The 19,567-nt window shown below is 44.1% G+C and overlaps 1 protein-coding gene across 1 annotated transcript in view; it reads right to left on the reverse strand.

Moving 5' to 3' along the window:
• LOC123188597 (endoplasmic reticulum metallopeptidase 1) overlaps positions 1 to 19,567 on the reverse strand; it is a 39,623-nt gene that overhangs the window by 14,730 nt on the left and 5,326 nt on the right. Inside the window, exons 4-13 of the mRNA XM_044600760.1 lie at positions 18,861 to 18,967; positions 18,665 to 18,765; positions 18,161 to 18,248; positions 15,469 to 15,557; positions 8,544 to 8,683; positions 8,291 to 8,453; positions 7,967 to 8,102; positions 5,536 to 5,632; positions 4,910 to 4,988; positions 3,981 to 4,040 (exon numbers count right to left, since the gene is read on the reverse strand). Of these exons, the coding sequence (XP_044456695.1) occupies positions 3,981 to 4,040; positions 4,910 to 4,988; positions 5,536 to 5,632; positions 7,967 to 8,102; positions 8,291 to 8,453; positions 8,544 to 8,683; positions 15,469 to 15,557; positions 18,161 to 18,248; positions 18,665 to 18,765; positions 18,861 to 18,967 (1,060 nt within the window). The remainder of the gene's footprint in view (positions 1 to 3,980; positions 4,041 to 4,909; positions 4,989 to 5,535; positions 5,633 to 7,966; positions 8,103 to 8,290; positions 8,454 to 8,543; positions 8,684 to 15,468; positions 15,558 to 18,160; positions 18,249 to 18,664; positions 18,766 to 18,860; positions 18,968 to 19,567) is intronic.

Consider the following 19,567-nt stretch of genomic DNA (forward strand, 5'->3'; position numbering starts at 1 on the left):
AAGAGCATCTCATGGTCCTCGCCGCTCTGGCCAGCCTGTTCGCGAGCAATGCAAAGCCGCGGCGAGGTGGCGACGCCGGGCCGGCTAAAGGCAAAGCAGAGGCATCGACTGGAAGGCTATTACTTGCTCTACGCCGACTACTTCGCCGACGCTCCATTGCACGGCGAGAAAGTATTTCGGCGCCGTTATCGGATGAGCCGAAAGCTCTTCCTCAGGATTGTGAATTCCATCTATGAGTTCGACAGCTACTTCAAGTGCAAGAAGGATTGCACCGGCACACTTGGATTCACCTCACTCCAGAAGTGCACGGCAGCTACGAGGATGCTTGCATGCGGAGCTCTCGGTGATTCACAGGAGGACTATGGACGCATGGCCGAGTCCACGACCATTGAGTGTTTGTACAAGTTCTGCAGGGCAGTGGTGGCAGTGTGTGGACCTCAATACTTGCGATCACCCAATGCTGAAGACACTGCTCGAATCCTAGCATAGAATGGAGCAAGAGGATTTTCTGGGATGCTTGGAAGCATCGACTGCATGCATTGGACATGGAAAAAACGTCCATTTGCTTGGCAAGGGATGCACAAAGGCGCCAAAGGAGGTTGCAATGTGGTACTTGAGGCAGTGGCCACACAGGACCTTTGGATTTGGCACTCCTTTGGTATGCCAGGAACTCACAATGACATCAACGTACTGGAGTGCTCAAATGTCTTTGCCAAGCTTGTTGAAGGTCATGCTCCTGCGGTGAACTTCGAGGTCAATGGGCGCCACTACAACAAGGGATACTACCTAGCATATGGCATCTATCCAAGATGGTCCACATTTGTGAAGACTATCGCAAACCTGTGCCAGGAGCCAAGAACACCTACTTTGCCAAGTGTCAGGAGGCTTGCAGGAAGGATGTCGAGCGGGCATTTGGTGTGCTCCAATCTTGATTTGCTCTTGTCCGGTACCCCGCTTAGACCTGGTCGAAAGATCACATGTGGGAGGTCATGACTTGCTGTGTCATCTTGCACAACATGATCATTGAGAGCGAGCAGGAAGAGCCAGTGTTTGACATTGAACCATATTACGGGCAGGGTCCTCTTGCCCAAGTTGATCACCAGCTACCGGCAACCTGGACTGCCTTCCTCAATATGTGTCAGGAGATCCGAGACCCGCAGGTGCATCAACAACTGCAGCACAATCTGGTGGAGCACATATGGAGGCTCAAGGGCAACGCCTAGCTCGACGTGTGATGAAATATGAATTTTTATTTGTTGAACTATTTGATTTGCATTGATTTGTTGAACTATTTGATTTGTATTGATTTTCTATGATGAACTATGTGATAAAAATTAGCTTCTATTGAATTTGTGCCGAAGCACACCGAATATGGGCCCAAAGTGGGCCAATTTGCGGCGAAAGTAGGCCAATTTGTGCCAAAAGTGGGCCGAAATCGACGACTGGGGGCGATCTTGGGGGGGGGGGGCTGGGAACCCGAGGAGTTTCCTAGGGTTTCCTAGGATCTTTGTCAGGTTGATCTCTATACTGCAAATGAGATCTTAAAACCGAGGAGTTTCCTAGGGTCGACTCCAAAGACACATTTCTTGAGGTTGAGTTTGATGTGGTTCCTCCTTAGGTTCTCAAATGTCTCATTTAAGTCAGGTAGCAGGTCGCTCTTTTTCTAGGCTTCACCACCAAGTCGCCAATGTACACTTCCATGTTTTGCCTGATTTGATCTTCGAAGGTGTATCTCATGGCACGTTGATAGTTGGTGCCTCGTTCTTGAGTCAGAAGGGCATTTTGACATATCAAAAGGCCCCAAAGGGGTGGTGAACAATGTTTTTTCCTCGTCCTCTGGCTTCATAGTCGCTTGATGGTAGGCGAAGTATGCATGTAGGGGACAAAGAAACTCACATCCCGACGTCGAGTCAATTATCTCACTCATCCGAGGGAATGGGTAGGAATCTTCGGGACAAACCTTGTTGAGGTCGGTAAAGCCCACACACACATCCTCCCCTCGCCATTAGAGTTCGGGACTAGCACTGGCTTAGCTTAGCATAGCTTAGCAGTCTGAGATTTTGATGTCGCCCTAAGTCAATCAACTACCTCTTGTATGACAACCTTCCTATCAAGGGCGAACCTCCGGAGCTTCTATTGCATTGGTTTGGCGCCAAGAAAAACATGGAGATGATGCTCGACAACTTCTCGTGGGTACGCAGGCATGTCAACTACAATCCAAGCAAATACATCTCGATTGGCCTTGAGGAACGCATAGAGCTCCTACTCACATCTGTTGCCTAGCGTTGCCCCAACATTCACAAACCGGGTCAACTGGGAGGCGGTGCAAACTATCTGACCTCTTCGTGTCCAGTCATGGCCGCCTTTGCTCTAGATTGCTTCTTCATGCTAGAAAAAATGACAATCATCATGATCTAGACGAAGGTTGCCCGGAAAGTCATCTTGGTTGGTGGAGAATCGCCTAAGGCGATCCGCGCAGGCCCCAAGGTGGGTGCCAAATGTGGATAATAAAATGTATCGCCGATCGTACGATCTGGAGATGGTCCTGGAAGTGAGTAGAGAGGGGCGGTGCCTGAAGGGATCTCATCGGTGATGAAGGTGACCGATGGTTTTACCTACGTTCATGCCCTCAGATGGGTAATAGCCCTATGTTCTGCCTACATATCTTCATATTTATCAATAAGAGAATCATAATGATGTTTTCCAATCTACTAAGCTAGGTGACGGGCATGGGGCTCCTGGGTGACCATTCCCTTTGGCATGGCTTCGCCTGGTTTGGTAGCTATATTTGGGGGATACGATATGATCAGGTGAACCAAAGTTCTGGGGGACATCTCTCCTACAATGCAGAATCCTCGAAATAACACTCTTCTCCTTATCCGTTACAGGTGCCTACTTGGGCACAGTACTCGTAAGCCCCTAGACACTCGGGACGATGATATGATTTGTGTTCATCTGTAAGGCGTCCTCCTCCAGGTGTGTATCCTTACGCACCACAATAACCACTGGTAACCAGATGGTGATGGGACCCCCCCCCCCCGGTGAACATTCCCTTTGGCATGGCTTCGCCTGGTTTGGTAGCTATATTTGGGGGATACGATATGATCAGGTGACCCAAAGTTCTAGGGGACATCTCTCCTACAATGCAGAATCCTCGAAATAACACTCTTGTCCTTATCCGTTACAGGTGCCTACTTGGGCGCGGTACTCGTAAGCCCCTAGACAGTCGGGCCGATGATATGATTTGTGTTCATCTGTAAGGTGTCCTCCTCCAAGTGTGTATCCTTACGCACCACAATAACCACTGGTAACCAGATGGTGATGGGACACCCCCCCCCCCCAAGGTGAACATTCCCTTTGGCATGGCTTCGCCTGGTTTGGTAGCTATATTTGGGGGATACGATATGATCAGGTGACCCAAAGTTCTGGGGGACATCTCTCCTCGAATGCAGAATCCTCGAAATAACACTCTTGTCCTTATCCGTTACAGGTGCCTACTCGGGCGCGGTACTCGTAAGCCCCTAGACACTCGGGCCGATGATATGATTTGTGTTCATCTTTAAGGCATCCTCCTCCAGGTGTGTATCCTTAAACACCACAATAACCACTGGTAACCAGATGGTGATGGAACCCCCCACCCCTACCTCATGCGTGCGTGCACATACACACATCTCCTACATTAAAAGTAAACAAAAGAAGAAGAGTTGACAATTGGACAGTGAGACAACTAAGATAACCTTTCATGGGTACCTCTAAAGCCTCAACTATAAAAAGAGCTGGAGATGGTCCTGGAAGTGAGTAGAGAGAGGTTCCCATGAAAGGTTAAACCAGGTTTTATGTAAAGTTTATGAGACAACTAAGATAACATAACAAGTAACAACCACACTCAAGGTATTGCTAAGAATCATCTTGAGAAAGTCAGATAGAAATTAAGTATTAAGCAACAGCATAAATGAAAGTGAAGGTGCTAAAAAACTTACCAGAGTTACTAGAGAATAGAGACCAAAAGCACCCCAAAAGTGTGATTGCTCTGATAGCCCCTAAAATATAAGAACCAAGTTCTTTTAATTGAAAGGTATAAGCTACTACCAACATGGCAGTTTCACTGGATGACAACCAAGAGCATTGAACATAAGAAAATATCATGACTAATTTCCATGTGCTTTACTGTCAAAATCAACAAGTTACATGTAACTGTACATCCTATTAATGAAACAGATTATGCAGATTTGTCAATGTTCTAAAACCTTATAGCTCATACAAACTGATTTGCCTCACAAATAAAAGTACCATTATTCATTGAACCCTAATTGTCTCAGCATAAAAAGTAACATAGGCACTCTAATTTTACTCTGCAATCGAGCTATAGAACAGAAGCAATTGACTTGACTAAAATCTAATTCTCCTGACTGAAAGATTATATACAGAAACACAGCTGAAAAGATAGTTGTGTGCAATGTTTGGTCAACAGAAAAGAACTAGCATGCAAGCCGAACTACTATTTTAAATCGACGAAGTCTACATTTCCATATTTAAAATTTGTGGAAGTTTTCAATCAAATTTGTAAAAAAAAACTAAAAAAATCTCTTAGTGTTTTTTTCTTCATGGCAGTGACATAAACGAGCAACAAACGACATGTCACATCCAAGTCACCCAAACCCGCTTGTGAAACCATCTGAGGTTTAAAAGCACACTGTTTCAAAAGTTCGATACTACAACTCTGACGGTTTTTAGACTGCGTGAAAAGTGGAACTTTTCTCTTTTTTATCAATTACTAGCACAATATACACGCAACATTTGTGTTCTTCATCATCAATGCCAAATGGCTTAATATACAAGCATGCAAAGTGCAAACAAATGAAACGGCAGAAGCATAATACAAACTACATGCTCTGTATAAGAAAAATACCCATATGATCCTCGGCAGCAATAAACCGACCAATGATGCCGGGACAAACATAAAAAATGCCAAACAAGGGTGAGCAAACCTGCATGCACAAAATTAACAAATATAAACATGTAAACTTTAATTGGAAATAACATGAACTAAATGGAATTAAAAGGAAATGTTCACTTTTAAGTATTTCAAAAAATAGCCCATGTAGAAAAAAATATGATTTTTAGGGCCCATGTTTTAAGTCTGAAGGTGGTCAAATAAAGTTATTGAAGGATAAACCAATGCCTCAGGTTTCCAACAGGACAGGAGAAACATTACTATTGCACAACAAGCATAGATTGGGTGTATGTCCTTGCAAGCAGCAGATGATAATGAGGCAGCGTCATAAAGGAGAGATAATGCAATATGAAAAGAGCAGTGGGAGACATAGGAGGATAATGCAATATGGAAGAGCAGTGGGAGACATAAGACAAATTATGGTAGGATAGCCCATGCCAACCACGCCACATGGTTGCTGCCTTATCCTAACTTGTATGAGGAAAAAAAAATTGCATGCTGAAGTTGCCAAATAATTGGAATAGAAGTGACAACAAAAATGAAAAGACATCATAGTAAGTCCAGAAAGATCTCATTGTTACCAATTCATTGCATTCTTTGTGAACAACAATCTAAGGCCTGCAGTCATAGCAGGAACGACTATTGCAAGGATGACACCAAATGCATGAAGCAACATTCCTGCGAGTGCATGTGAGATACAGTTACTGTTGGCCAGCATGATACTGTTAAGGAAGTACAGTACAAAATCTGAATCTTACTTTCTCATGTTATTTTTCAACAAAACATGGTAATTCTGTGTCTATTTAAGTGAAATAAGAAACTTTAAACGGCTTTGCTATTTGATTATATTGTGCCCCAAACTGGAATCCTCTACATTTCTACAAAATGGTCAGTACTATGATTGTAAATACTGACCAGGCTAAGCTTTTATCCCAAGCCAAAAAACAAAGGAATTCAAAAGAATTCTAGAAACAAATCCACATGTACATGTATATGTTTAATACGTATATGTAAGATGTCATTGGTAGATTTACTATTTGGTATTTGCCATTATAGATCCACATATATTAATAACTTGCATAGCCCACAATAAAAATATTTATTACTGAAATTTTACATATAGTAGGTAGGACACATACATGTGGATATAGGAACACTAAACTAAGTGTGAGTGTACAATAGTTTATTCTACCCCCCTAGTAAGAAGTACACAAAATATAGTAACATAGTATACAAAATATAGTAAGTAAATTACCAACTTGGATAGTAAAAAAATTATTCCGGCATTACTACATTTTGTACACTGTTTTACTAAATTTTGTATATAGTGCTACTAGGGTTGTGCCTGATGGGCACGAGGAGGAGGTTAGCCTTGATGGGCAGGTGGTGTCTCAGGAGGACACCTTTCGATATTTGGGGTCAATGCTGCAGAAGGATGGGGATCGATGAAGATGTGAACCATCAAATCAAAGCCGGATGGATAAAGTGGCGCCAAGCTTCTGGCTTTCTCTGTGACAAGATTCAGCCTGCAATATTGTATGGCGATGAGTGTTGGCCGACTAAAAGGCGACATGTTCAACAGTTGTGGAGACGCGCATGTTGAGATGGATGTGTGGCCACATAAGGAAGGATCGGGTCCAGAATGATGTTATACGAGATAGAGTTGGGGTGGCACCGATTGAAGAGAAGCTTGTCCAACATCGTCTGAGATGATTTGGGCATATTCCACGCAGGACTCCAGAAGCTCTAGTGCAGAGCGGACGGCTAAAGCGTGTTGATAATGTCAAGAGAGGTCGGGGTAGACCGAACTTGACATGGGAGGAGTCCGTAAAGAGAGATCTGAAGGACCGGAGTATCACCAAAGAACTAGCCATGGACAGGGGTGCGTGGAAGCTTGCTATCCATGTGCCAGAACCATGAGTTGGTTGCAAGATTCTTATGGGTTTCAACTCTAGCCTACCCAACTTGTTTGGGACTAAAGGCTTTGTTGTTGTTGTTGTTGTTGTTGTTGTTGTGTTACTAGGGGTATAGAATAAGCATTTTACACTCACGTTATTCAATATACATCTCAAACAAATTAATTATACCTCTATGATTTTTAGTATACCGTATTAATTATTCAAAGATACCTCAATACAAGTTTTACAAAATAAAAATCATCAGAACCCTTAGTTTAAATAATATATCATTTGTACATACAAAAAAGCAGTTTATGTGCAAATAAAATGAAATATACGGTTTCAAATGAAAATTTTCATATAACCCACTTTGGTATTGTAGAATTGATATTTTTCTCTATAAACTTGGTCAAAGTTAGAGAAGTTTAGCTTTTTGAAAAACTAATACACCTTATATTTTTAGCAAAGGGAGTATAAAACAACACTATTCTAAGTGTGAGTGTAGAACAGAATTGTTATTCTACACCCCTAGCAAAACTATATACAATATCATGTAAAGTAGTAATTCTGAAAGAATTGTTTTGCTATTCAAGTCACTAATTTACTAAATTGTTATGAAAAGTACTATATTTTGCACACCGATCACTATATTTTGAGCACATTTTACTAGGGGTATATTCCACACTCACGCTTAGAATAGTATATATATATATAGTGGCTATTGTAAGTTTTTTTTACTTATATCATGGTTTTCTTATGCCAATATGAACGGAACTATTTGCATATCAAATGTAAATTCTTAATGAAACGACATAAGAAAACCTCGGGTGCAAAATAACTTATTATGCACCCTGGGTGATGAATGGCATTATATCCTTTCAAGGCACATGTCACAACATCTACTCCCTCCGTTCCTAAATATTTGTCTTTTTAGAGATTTCAAATGGACTACCACATACGGATGTATAGACATATTTTAGAGTGTAGATTCACTCATTTTGCTCCGTATGTAGTCACTTGTTGAAATCTCTAGAAAGACAAATATTTAGGAACGGAGGGAGTAGTAGGTAAAGTATGATATCACACCATTTCAGAGTACATTTCAACCACATACCTCTTGCTAAATCCAGAACAGTCTGAAACAATGATATCATGGTAATATTTGGGAAGCTCAGGAACAATGGTGTAAGAAGGAAAATAGCTACAGGAAGACTGTGAATAATCAGAGACACATCACGTGGATAAAAGATCTGGACATAAGAATAAATATGTTAGTTTAGTCCCAAGAAAATGAATGAATTTCATGCTACATATCCTTTAGTGGCGTATATTGTAGCTACATTTTACAATGTAGGGAAAGTGAGGAAATGAACTTGTTTAGAACATTGATATCATAATATCATTATCGTTCCAATTTGGAAGAATAAAGTCAATGTACCATGAACCAAGTCAAGTAATCAAAGAAGATAGCTCTCAGATCGTCGATTCCCTCATTAACAGCTTTATTGGATCTCTCGCTCTCTTTTAGCAGCATCGGAGAATTTGTGAAAGCCTTTACGAGGTTGAATAAATTTTCACCGCGCGCTTGAATACTTCCAGGACTGAAACAGAAAAGCCAAGTATACAATAATAATTACTGTATTTCATATGAAAAGTTAGAAATTTCATCAGGCCGGGAGTTTAATACATACAGCAGGTTTTCCAGTGTATCATAAGAAGTATGATAAAAATAACCACCAAGAACAAAGATAATATCAAGTCCTGGGATTTTTGCTACGTCTTCAGCAAATATCCTATAATCTGTATCACCTGGAATTATTCCAAACATATCCTGCATGTACGAAGCACAGTCCATTTCATTATAAAATACTCCCTCTGTTCACAAATATAAGATGTTTTGGATATTTCAATATAGACTACATACGGATTGAAATGAGTGAACGAACACACTAAAACGTGTCTATATACAATCGGTTAACAAAAAAGTTAGAACATCTTATATTTGTGAACGGAGGGAGTACATCCGATACATAACTAATATTTTATAATATTATGCAGGTGCACCATAGCTAATATTTGAAGAAATATGTATAGATTTTGTCCTTGGTGCTCCGGGATGAACCTTTCCTTATCTATGATGCAGTTTTTCGAGTAAACGCAAAATGATTTTTGCGTTTCATTGCATTGAAAAGATGGGAGAGAGTACATGCCTCCTAGGAGGTTATATTTACAGAGTCCTAGCGCCTTATCAGTGGACATCCCAGGAGGTGGGCAAGACAACCCGCAGCCCCTGTGCCCCAGCTTTTGCCCAACATTTGGCCTTGTCTTTAATCCTATCAACTAGCGCATCTATCGAGGGTCTTGCATTGTCGAAGACGCATTCGTTCCTCTGTTTCCAGATCATCCAGGGGACGAGCAGTGTGATCGATTGCAGAGCTTTGCGTAGTGTAGGAGGGGTCTGTGCCTTCGCACGCAGCCACCAGTCCATCATGATAATTTCGTTGGCTGGCGGTTGGGCAGGTATATGCGCCCAGTCCAGGATGATGTGCCAAGTCTGCTTAGCAAATGGACACGCCAGGAGCAGGTGTTGGATGGTCTCCGGGTCTTGGTCGCAAAGGAGGCACCTAGGGTGGTGCTGCAGGCCGCGGCGGGCCAGCCTCGACGCCGTCCAACACCGGTCCTGGTTAGCAAGCCAGTGGAAGAATTTGACGCGGGGTGGCGCCCAACTCTTCCAAATCAGCTTCCATGAATGGCAGCGCGTAGATCCCTGGAATGTGGCAGCGTAGCAAGACTGGGCCGAAGTATGTGGCGCTTGCTGTCCATCTCCAGAGCAGCCGGTCGGGTTCGTCTGAGGGTGAAATGCTGTACTGCCTGCCAGAGCATCAGGTACTGGACAATCTCGTGTATCCCGGGGGTCCCCTGGATATCGCGGGCCCAAGTGTTCCCGTCCAGGCCTTCTGCCACTGTTCTCGTCTTGCGTCGCCACTTGGGGATGCATTGGTGTAGAATCAGGGGAGAGAGGGGTGGCGGCTGGGATAGAAAGATGGCCTGGTATTGTATTCTATTGGAGTTAGGGTTTCCTGTACAAGGGGGCAGCACATATATAGGCTGCAGGGTTACATGGGCCACATGGGCCACATGGGCCACATGGGCCATAAGCGCGCACACACACACACACTGAAATACAGATAAGACACAGCCCAACACTCCCCCTCAAGAGGGATGATAGATATCTATCATGCCCATCTTGTCACAAGCAAGATTGTTCTCCCTGGTTCCCAAACCTTTTGTCAAACAATCGGCGACTTGTTGTCCAGAGCTCACATGAGTTATCTTGATGATTCCTGCATCCAGTTTCTCTTTGATAAAGAATCTGTCTATCTCCACATGTTTTGTTCTGTCATGTTGCACTGGATTATTAGCAATGCTGATTGCAGATTTGTTGTCACACCACACATTCAGAGGATCTTGTCTGAGCACTTTCAGCTCAAGCAGAAGGCCTCTTACCCATAACATCTCACTCAGCCCTTGAGACATTGCCCTATAATCAGCTTCTGCAGTTGATTTTGACACCACCGGTTGTTTTTTGCTTCTCCATGATACCAAATTTCCACCAACAAACACACAATAGCCAGAGGTTGATCGTCTATCATCAAGACAGCTAGCCCAATCAGCATCGCTATAACCGTCAACATTCAAATGGCCATTACTCTTGAACCAGAGTCCCATACCAGGGCTGCCCTTTAGATACCTCATGATTCTATAGACTGCATCAAGGTGTCCACTTCTGGGGTCATGCATATATCTACTTACTACACTTACTGCATATGTAATATCTGGTCTAGTGTGACACAAGTACAGAAGTTTGCCAACCAATTGTTGATATTTTGCTTTGTTAACTTGTTCACCCATCTGTGCTGTCAATTTGTGATTTTGTTCAATGGGAGTTGGGGCTGCTCTACATCCAAGCATTCCCATATCACTTAGGAGCTCTAAGGTATACTTCCGCTGAGACAGGGCTATTCCCCTCTTTGATCTTGCAACTTCGATACCCAGGAAATATTTTAGCTGACCAAGATCCTTAACTTCAAATGCTTTGCCTAGGCATTTCTTTAGTCTTCCAATCTCCTCTTCATTGTCTCCCGTTATTATGATGTCATCCACATATACTGCAAGAATAGTAATCTGTTGCTTGGAATGTTTATAGAAAACAGTGTGATCTCCATTGCATTGTTTATACTCCATACTGCAAACTGCTTGCCTGAACCGATCAAACCAAGCCCTTGGCGATTGCTTCAAACCATAGAGAGATTTTCTCAATCTACAAACCTTCCCAACAGTCCCAGGTGTAGAAAGTCCAGGAGGAATTTCCATGTAGACTTCCTCTTGTAGATCTCCATGTAAAAAGGCATTTTTTACATCAAGTTGGTGTAGTGGCCATCCAAAGTTAGCTGCACATGAGATTAGAATCCTCACTGTATTCATCTTTGCAACTGGGGCGAATGTTTCGTCATAATCAATACCATACGTTTGGCTGTACCCTCTGGCTACCAGTCTTGCCTTGTAAGCTCAACCTTACCCTCAGGATTCTGCTTCACTGTGAAGATCCACTTACAACTGACTGCCTTCTTCCCATATGGAAGATTTGCTAGCTCCCATGTTTTGTTCTTTCTCAGAGCCTCCAACTCTTCCCTCATGGCTTCACACCACTTTGGATCTTGTCTTGCTTCTTTCCAGTCTTTAGGAACAATCACGGCTTGAAGTGATGCGACAAATGCTCTAAATGAAGGTGATAGGGCTTCATAGGACAGACCCAGTGCATAGAAGCTCCCACACAAGGTGGGGTCTGGGGAGGGATTATAGGAACCTAGTCTTACCCCTGCAAAGTGCAATGCAGAGAGGCTGGTTCGAACCCAGGACCTCTTGGCACAAGTGGGGAGGACTTCACCACTGCGCCAGGCCTGGGCTTCATAGGTGACATAATTACTGATGTCATGCTCAAGATTGCCCTTGCTCAAAGTTTTCCTTGCTACTTCCTTCTTGAGAGCAATTGGCAGGTTAGGTGATGCTTCTTCAGTACTTGAATTTTCATATGACTCCACTTCAGATGAGCTTCCTGTCGCTTGAGTTTCTTCTGACTGCTCCCCCTGTTCCATAGTTTCTTTTGACTGCTCCTCATGCACTTGTTCCTCCACACCTCTCTTCCTTCTTGTATACACCTGAGGATTCCTTTCCTCATTTGGTCTCTGCCACCTCTGCTGTTCAGCCCCATCAACTACAACTGGAATGAAGGATCCCACTATTTTCGGGGTTGGTATTGGCTGCTCCTTGTCGCCATTGGTGCTGCACTCACCACTCAAGTTGCACTCCCCCTCTTGACCACCCTGCATAGATTGTGAGTGGTCAAGTTCTTCGAATAAAGTGCTGAGATCTGTCTTCTCACCATAGAAAGGCTCAGATTCTCGAAAGGTGACATCCATACTTACAAATGTGCGCCTTTCAGCAGCACTCCAACACTTATAGCCTCGCTGCCCTGCAGAATATCCAACAAATATGCATTTTACAGCTCGTGGATCCAGCTTTCCCACTGCTGGTCTGTGATCTCTAACGAAGCAGGCGCACCCAAATAACTTCGGAGGAACTGAGAATTTGTTCTCCCCAAATAGCATCTCACATGGGGACTTCATACCAAGCATTTTTGAAGGCATCCGGTTGATCAGGAACGTTGCAGTCATGACAGCTTCACTCCACAAGAATTTGGCACATTCATGGTGAACATAAGTGATCGAGCCACTTCTAAAATGTGTCGGTTTTTCCTTTCTGCAACACCATTCTGAGCAGGGGTATCTGGACATGATGTTTGGTGCATTATGCCTTGTGCTGACAGGAAACCCCCAAATTGCTTGTTTACATATTCAGTTCCATTGTCAGATCTGATCACCTGCACCTGCACATTGAATTGGTTTCGCACATAGGCATAAAACTCCTGAAAACATTGGAATACCTCATCTTTATGTCGCATGAGGTACACCCAAGTCATGCGAGTGTGGCAGTCTATAAATGTCACAAAATATTTCATTCCACTAACAGAAACAACAGGACATGTCCACACATCAGAGTGAATCAGCATAAACGGGGATATACTCCTTAGCCCCTTACTCAAATATGAGATTCTTGTGTGCTTTGCATATTCACATGCATCACACACAAGCTTACTCTTGTCTACTCCACGCATTACATCAGGAAACATCTTACTCATCTTATCAAAAGCCATATGCCCCATGCGACAGTGATGGATCATCGCCATTGTCTCACTTACTCCAACTAGTACAGCCAAAATAAGACTAGCACCAGACCTAGACACATCACGATCCATATACCACAATCCACTACGCCTGGTTCCTGTCCCAAGTTTCCTTCCAGTCATCCTCTCCTGAATCAAACAAATTTTCTTATCAAGAGTTATTCGGCAATCTATCTGATCAATCAAAGCACTTAGAGAAAGCAAGTTCACAGGAAAAGCTGGAACATGTAGTACATCAGATAATTTAATAGTGGGTGTACATTGAACTGATCCAACTCCTTTAATCGGTTGTGAGGTGCCATCAGCAGTTTGTATTGTTTCACAATGTGTAATTGGGTACTGAGTATATGATTCAAACTCAGTTGAGGTACCCGCAACATACTTGGATGCTCCAGAATCTAATATCCAATCTGGAAGGAAATCATGTGTGGATATAGATGCATTTGCAAAGTTACCTTCCCCTGTGTAGACAAAGTGGGCAAAGTTCCCGAAGGTGTTGTCCTCCTGGCTTCTACTCTTCGACTCCCCTTGAGAGGTTGTTGACGTCCCTTCTTCTTGCGTTGCCAAGTTAGCCAAGTTTGCTTTGAAGCCACTGGAATAATTCGAACCCCTCGAGTTACCTCTGCCTCTAACTCCCCGGTATCCACCTCAGCTGTAACCTCTTCCCCTACCACGTATTTCTCTGCATTGCGCTGTGCAATTGATGCTTATGTGACCTTTCTCTCCACAGTTGAAGCACTCTCTTGTCTCCTTCCATTCAGACACAGTAAATGCTGAGCGAGATGCATTCGCTTCTCCAGTCCTGGTCAACTTCAACCTGACCTCCTCCTGTGCCATTGCTGCAACTGCCTCCTCAAGCGAGGGGAGCTTTGGCTGATGAAACAACCAAGCACGCCTTCCTTCAAATTATGAGCTAAGTCCCTTCAAGAATTTCGTCACTCTCCTACGCTCTACCCACTTCTTAGTAGCAACTATACATTCTGAATGTGGTAACTCCAGTGGATCATAGTGGTCTAAGTCAGCCCACAAATGCTGCAATTCTGCTACATACTCCATCACCGACTTATCCCCTTGTTTTAGCTCATTTACTCTATCCTCAATCTGCGCCATAAGCATTATGTTCCCTTTCCCGGAGTACAATGTTTCCAGGGTTTTCCATACCTCAGCTGCATGGGGAAGAGTCTCCACGGCTGCTGCAATGGATGGGGTCAAGGAGTTCAGCAGCCATGCCACCACCAGAGAGTCAATGACACTCCACTTCTTCCACTCTTCACTTGCCCTGTTCGCCGGTTCATCTACTTCCCCTCTGACATAGCCTTCCAGCCCCTTTGTCCTCAATATTAGCAATGCCCTTCTGGACCAACTTAGGTAGTTTGTGACCCCTTCCATCTTGATTTCATTTGGCATCAGTTCTATTTTCTGTATCACCTCAGGCTGAGGAACAAGCGCACCTGGGGAAGCCACACCCTCTGCCTTGACAGTGATGAGCTCAGCTAGCTTCTCCTACGCCTTTACCAACCCCTGGTTGTCCCCCATCTTTCCAATCTTGAATCACACCACTAGCAACCTCCAGCAACCACTGCTCCCCACTTTCACCTCTCTACTACCTCCTCCCCTCAGATCTGGGATTCCACCTCTCCTTCTTCCACACAAGCCTTCTCCTCTCAGACAATCGCCAGCAAGCACAACCAGCCAACCACCATCACCACTGCTGGGATTGGGAACCCAAGCTCTGACACCATGTAGAATCAGGGGAGAGAGGGGTGGCGGCTGGGATAGAAAGATGGCCTGGTATTGTATTCTATTGGAGTTAGGGTTCCTGTACAAGGGGGCAGCACATATATAGGCTGCAGGGTTACATGGGCCACATGGGCCATAAGCGCACACACACACACACACACTGAAATACAGATAAGACACAGCCCAACAATTGGTATAGCATGGGGGCTATCTCACGGACGGATTGGCCGTTTATCCATCGGTCGTCCCAGAAGAGTACTGTCCGGCCATCGCCGAGCATCATAGTGCTGGCCATTTATCCTTTGCTTTGTTGTTCAGGGGATGTTTGGATAAGAGGCATTTATTTTTTAGGAGCCGCCATAATTATTGCACATTTTAACTAAATACCAAAACTCTTCAAAAATACCACCAATCCAAACAGGCTCCTCTTAGCCTATAACCTGAAGCTAGGACAAGCAAACCTTTCATGTGCAACTAATTTTGCAACACCAAGTACATAAATTGGAAGTGAAGACAAAAGATAATTAAGTAAACCATTTTAGAAGCTTGTATGGAAGTTCGGAAACAAGAACCTGAGCAACACTATTTGCCATTGGATACTTTGCAGTCTGAGCATAAATACGAGAAGGCCAAGATCCCGGTCCAGACTGACAAACTAAATCTGGTGAGGGAAGATAAACGGCCAGGATCATATTTCATTGCAAAATCAACACATTTAAGCCAGACATCTTTATAATATGGAGTAAATTGCCAAAAACCACAACAATTGTGCACAATGCATAAAATAACCACCGTTTTCATAAAAGTTTGCAGATAGCACCGTTTTTTGGTCATTTTTTTGCCAAAAACAATAAATGGTGAATTGAGCGTGTTTCTGACAGAAAACCTGACATGCTGGGCCCACTGTAAGTGATGACATTGCACTAAATCTTCACACTGTTTGATTCTCACGTTGAGTTAGATGAAGGGACCACCCATCAGTTCTTCACTGCCCCGCCTCTCTGATCTCCTTGGTGACATTCCTACGAGCACTTGGTCAACACCATTGGCTCCTCCCTCCAACAGATGCGTCACCAGCCACGGCCGACGAGGTTGAGGATGGCGACATGCGTTAGTTCTAGCACGGCGACGGCAAAGGCAGTGGTGAGATGCTGCGCTCTCGTATTCATGGCCCGGCCAGCTAGTTTGAAAGGGGCGCGTACGGTGCACGACAGAGCTCCGGCCTGAGCACAGCGAGCATGCGTCAACGCCGCAAGCCACCGCAGCACCTACTCGTGCCAAAGGCCACCGCGCCGCCTTGCTAGCCGCCACCGTACGTGCTTTGCACAACACAGCCATCCATGCTCGGTCAACCCTGTGCGCTGCAGGCTCGAAGCAAGCACCGCATGTACAGCGTGCTCCGTGGCTGCCGCGCCGCTGCGTCTCGCTGGCGCGTTGCCGCCGTCATCTTGCTCCCCGCCACCATGTCCGCCGTGCGCACCCGCATTGCAAGCATCCACAGGATGGCCACCCCCCATGCCTAAATGCATCCATCACCGCGCCGCGTGCTCGGCTTCGCCGCCACGTCAACATGCTCTGCCGTGTGCCCCCGGCACCGCGAGCTTTGCCATGGCCTCGTGCTCGTCGCGGTCAATGGCGGACCCGGGGGCGGGGGCAGGAGGGGTCACGGCTCCCCCTACATCCAGAAATGTTTTGAAGACCCCAGCTTAGCTATGTATAGAACTATGTGTCCTCTCCTATTTCTCTCTCCCAAACAGCATTTTGGTGAAATAGAGTAGATGCATGCTCACAGATGATCCTACTAAGTAGTGAAAAGTGAATGCCTTTTTGACTTTTGCTCCCATTGCTTCAGCAGTTGTCACACACACGCAAACGAGTGCCCTTGCTTATTTTTCATTCCTGTGGCTTCTCCTGTCTTCCTGTTCTGCGCTTATGTAGGACGACAAGAGAGGCAAATTATAGGTGGACAAGGCAAATTATAGGCTAGGCTCGCAAGGAGCGACCTAGTCCACTTGGGCTCATACCTAAGTAGCCCGTGGTGCTTTGAGATTTTTTCTACAAAAATATGCCTCCCAAGGACAAGTCCAAGATGGCCTCGTTTTTCCAGTTCAATGTTCGGCCCCCCTTACGTATAATTCCTGTCTCCGCCGTTGGTCGCGGTAGTGCTGCGCACATCCCGCGCATGGCTGCTGCCGCACGCTGCTGCAGCGCCGTCACGCCTGGCTGGCCAGGTTAAAAGCCGCGTCGCTCAGCCCGTGCTAGAGCTGCCTGCCCACCCGTGCTTAGGCGCCGCCGTGGAACCCTAGTCGTCGATCCCCCCTTGTGGGCTGTGGCAGTACGGGTGTGGGCCAGGCCGGGCCAAGCAGGTGAACTGGAAAAAGAAAGAAAGAAAAAGTTAATGTCCGTCACCCATGGCAGTTTGCCTTTGCCACTTTGACCTGACAGGTGGGCCCGGAGTGTCAGGTTCGCTGTCAAAACATGGTCAACCGACGGATCAGTGTTTTCGGCAACGCGTTTACTGAAAAGGTGCTATCTGCAAACTGTTATGAAAACGGTGGTTTTGTGATGCATTGTGCCCAATTGTGGTGGTTTTTGGCAATTTACTCATTAATATGATTATGACTTCTTCACACTAACTAATCTCAATCTTTGTGAACAAATATTCTTTACATACGACAAGGCACCTGGCTACTACTGACTATCCTAGAATTAAAGTAAATGCAGACTTCAATCATTGTAAACTTGAAAATCTAAATTATTAGGATCAAGTGTTCAACGGACTAAGCTGATGCCCCATTTGCACAGGACCAATCTCTACAGAAGCAACATGAAGGCAATAACTCAAAATGGAACAACAATTCCTGTGAGGGGAAAACTAAACATCTATAGAGAGGCAACAGAATTATAAGTTGTCAATGAACAAGGACTGCACAACTATACTGAACTTGGACGCAGAAACAAATTAGGGCATTACAGTCTCAATATGTATTCAATCCGAATATGCTACTGCTACTATTATAAGAGAAAAGAACACTAGAACTAATGTGTATTAGAACTACCAACTAAGTTACTGAAGTATACAATCATAATAGCACGACCTCTTGGTAAGCAGTCATTAGATCATACAACAATTATAGTACGTGGATATCATTTCCATAAGGCAGCATCGATAAAATGAAGCTTGTTTCCAGCTCTTGAATTGACTTGAGTTTTAAAATACAAAATTTCAAACAACTAAACAAGAGATAAAGTACAGAATAATACCAGCACCACCACTTCCAGAAGCTTCGATATTAATGAAAGCACCAATTGTGCTGCTCCATTTATGTGTCTTCATAAAACCATGCGAACCCTGGTTAACAGCATCAAGGATAAGCGCAAGTTGCTTCATTGAGCTACACGGACAATCAACATATATGACATGACATGAGTATCCTTTTATGTATTTATTTTGAGTTTGACTTAATATGCTTACCATGTTCTAATTAATAAGCAGAAATTAATATCTGGGGCAGTTTTGTCTGTTTCAACCCCCCGCGAGGGGAAAAGTTACAGAGCTTGCCAGTGCACCATAATTAGCTTAGACTCATACGCTGCAACTATTAATAGCACCTTACTATGGACCAGTTCAGATTGCCCTCAGCTGAGTCATCACAAGATATTTTGATCGAAGGAACAAAATCACACAACTACCTTTTCAATTCATGGACTATGTAGTAGTTTTGCGCATGTAGTCTAACAGTTTGGTGATGATTGACAGTCACATACCAGAAGAAAAAGTTCCTCAGCACCATTGAAAAGGAAAATGACTGGCCGAGGAGGGACCCACCCAGACTCAAGCATAAGTCGTGATAGTTCAAGCATAGATGCTGGACAAGAAATATTACAAACACAAATCATGCCCCAATGAAAGTCTGCACAGTAAGAATCACATTTGTTCAGACAAATAAGAGGTTGTACTTACCAACACAGGAACCACAGTCTGCTGCACCAGGTGATCCAAGTGGACTGTCGAAATGTCCATTCACCAAAAGGGATGGTTCATCCTCTTCTGAAACATTTGATGAAATCCTGTAATTAATTGTTATATCTTAGAAATAATTTGTTTAAATTATATGGTTCATGAGGAAAAATATAGCCAAAATTAACAAAGGTTGTCTCGTCAGTTGGCACTTTGTAATACCACAACGAAAGTAGAAGTGGCTCATGAGTGTTCCTGGCAGCTCAATCCCACAATTGAAAGTTTAGACATGCTAGAGCAGCACTCTATGATGGCTGGGTACCACAATTTTTGTGAAAGATGTCACTAAGCATATTACTATTGGACTCTCCTTGATTGAGTTCATCATAAAAATCAACCATGGCTGCTACATAGATCGCTCCAGTCTAAATTGCACGAGGGCTCATGCATGGCTGCTAATCTACGCATGAATACAATAAAAAATGCGTGCACGTATTAATCATCTTTTGCAATGGGCAGCACCCTTATAGCTAGGCCCATGGACTGTATCCAGCCTGTATAAGAATCGAATCGGCAGAACACGTCCCGTGTTGCCTATCGTCACCAAATAATTAAATTCACATGTGTGAATCGGTTTCAAGTCCTGGTGCTTTTATTCAGAGTTTTAAAACAGCTAGTTGCTAACATCCTCAAGAGATTTTATGGAAGGC

This window comes from Triticum aestivum, chromosome 2A (genome assembly GCF_018294505.1).
Source record: "Triticum aestivum cultivar Chinese Spring chromosome 2A, IWGSC CS RefSeq v2.1, whole genome shotgun sequence".
Lineage (NCBI taxonomy): Eukaryota > Viridiplantae > Streptophyta > Magnoliopsida > Poales > Poaceae > Triticum > Triticum aestivum.